The sequence below is a fragment of the Centrocercus urophasianus genome, unplaced genomic scaffold (assembly GCF_019232065.1).
Source record: "Centrocercus urophasianus isolate 14NV4802_14NV808 unplaced genomic scaffold, USGS_Curo_1.0 seq_39, whole genome shotgun sequence".
In the NCBI taxonomy this organism is placed as follows: domain Eukaryota; kingdom Metazoa; phylum Chordata; class Aves; order Galliformes; family Phasianidae; genus Centrocercus; species Centrocercus urophasianus.
In genome coordinates, this window is record NW_024884966.1 from 3,689,171 (window position 1) to 3,690,529 (window position 1,359).

Genomic DNA, 1,359 nt, shown 5'->3' on the forward strand with positions numbered 1-1,359 from the left:
GGACGAGGCGGCGGCGGCGGCGGCGGGCGTCTGCGGCGGCGTCGGGGCAGCGGCGGCGGAGGGCGCGGAGGAGCCGGGCGGCAGCAGCTCCTTGCACATCTGCCACTGCTGCAACACGTCGTCGTGCTACTGGGGCTGCCGGAGCGCCTGCCTGCGGAACCTCTTCGGGCGGGCGGCCGCCGCCGCCGCCGCCGAGCCGCTGGCCCCGCGCCCCGCCGACGAGGGAGCGCCGCGGGCGCCGGAGGTCGGAGGGGCGGGCGAGCGGCCGTGGCTGGACTGCCTGTGGATCGTGCTGGCGCTGCTGGTGCTGCTGGGGGACGTGGGCACGGACCTGTGGCTGGCGCTGCACCACTACGGGCGGCGGGACTACGTCTGGTGCGGCCTGACGCTGGCCTTCGTGCTGCTGCCCTCGGTGCTGGTGCAGATCCTCAGCTTCCGCTGGTTCGTGCAGGACTACACGGGCGGAGGGCTGGGCGCCGTGCAGGGCCTCAGCAGCCGCGGGCCGCCCATGATGGGGGCCGCCGGGCGCCGGGGGGGACCCGGCGGGGTAGGAGGAGCCGCCGGCACCGCCACCCCCGGGGCGCAGCGCCTCTGCAGGATCTCCGTCTGGGTCTGGCAGTCCGTCATCCACCTGCTGCAGATGGGACAGGTGTGGAGGTAAGGGCGGGGGCCCGGGGTGCGGTGGGAACGGGGGGATCGCTGTCACCTCGTGGCCCGGCTTGGATGTGGAGGAACGGGGCTCGGCGTTCAGCGAGGACGTGAGCTGACGGCTTGGCTGTCAGCTCGTGGGCCGGAGCGGACGCGGGTCGGTGTGTCTTTGCTGGGAGTCGCTGCCGCCTCGCGGTGCGGTGGGGACGTGGAGCAGTGGCTGGTGGCGGAGCTGGGGTCGCCACCGCCTCGTGGTCCGAGGTGTGGGGTTCGGCATCGCCTTACGTCCATTGGGAATGTGGGGTAGTGAGTTGACTGCCTCCTCGTGGTCCCGCATGGACGTGGGGGAATGAGGTTTGGTGTCACCTCATGTCCGGAGGAGTAATGAGTTTACTCCAGCATGAACGTTGGTCACTGTCACTTTGCCGAGGTGAAAGAATGAGGATCGCTGTCACCTCGTGGTCCAGCTTGGAAGTGGGTTGCTGTCCCTCGGCTGGAATGAGGGTCGCTGCCCACTCGTTGCCCATGATGGGTCCTCTCAGCATGGGGACACCCAATGTCCGTTGGCTGTAATAGGATGCATGAGGGTTGCTGTCACCTCGTGGTTTGAGGTGGGTCAAGGTCCTCTGGTTGAGGTCGGGCTGAAGAGGTCTCCTGATGGTCCGAGGTTGACGTGGGTCACTGTCACCTCATGGTCTGAGGTTGACGTGG

The 1,359-nt window shown here is 69.2% G+C and overlaps 1 protein-coding gene across 1 annotated transcript in view; it reads left to right on the plus strand.

Moving 5' to 3' along the window:
* Positions 1–1,359, plus strand: part of XKR6 (XK related 6) — a 219,863-nt gene that overhangs the window by 70,433 nt on the left and 148,071 nt on the right. Inside the window, exon 2 of the mRNA XM_042832603.1 lies at positions 8–657. Coding sequence (XP_042688537.1) covers positions 8–657 — 650 coding nt within the window. The remainder of the gene's footprint in view (positions 1–7; positions 658–1,359) is intronic.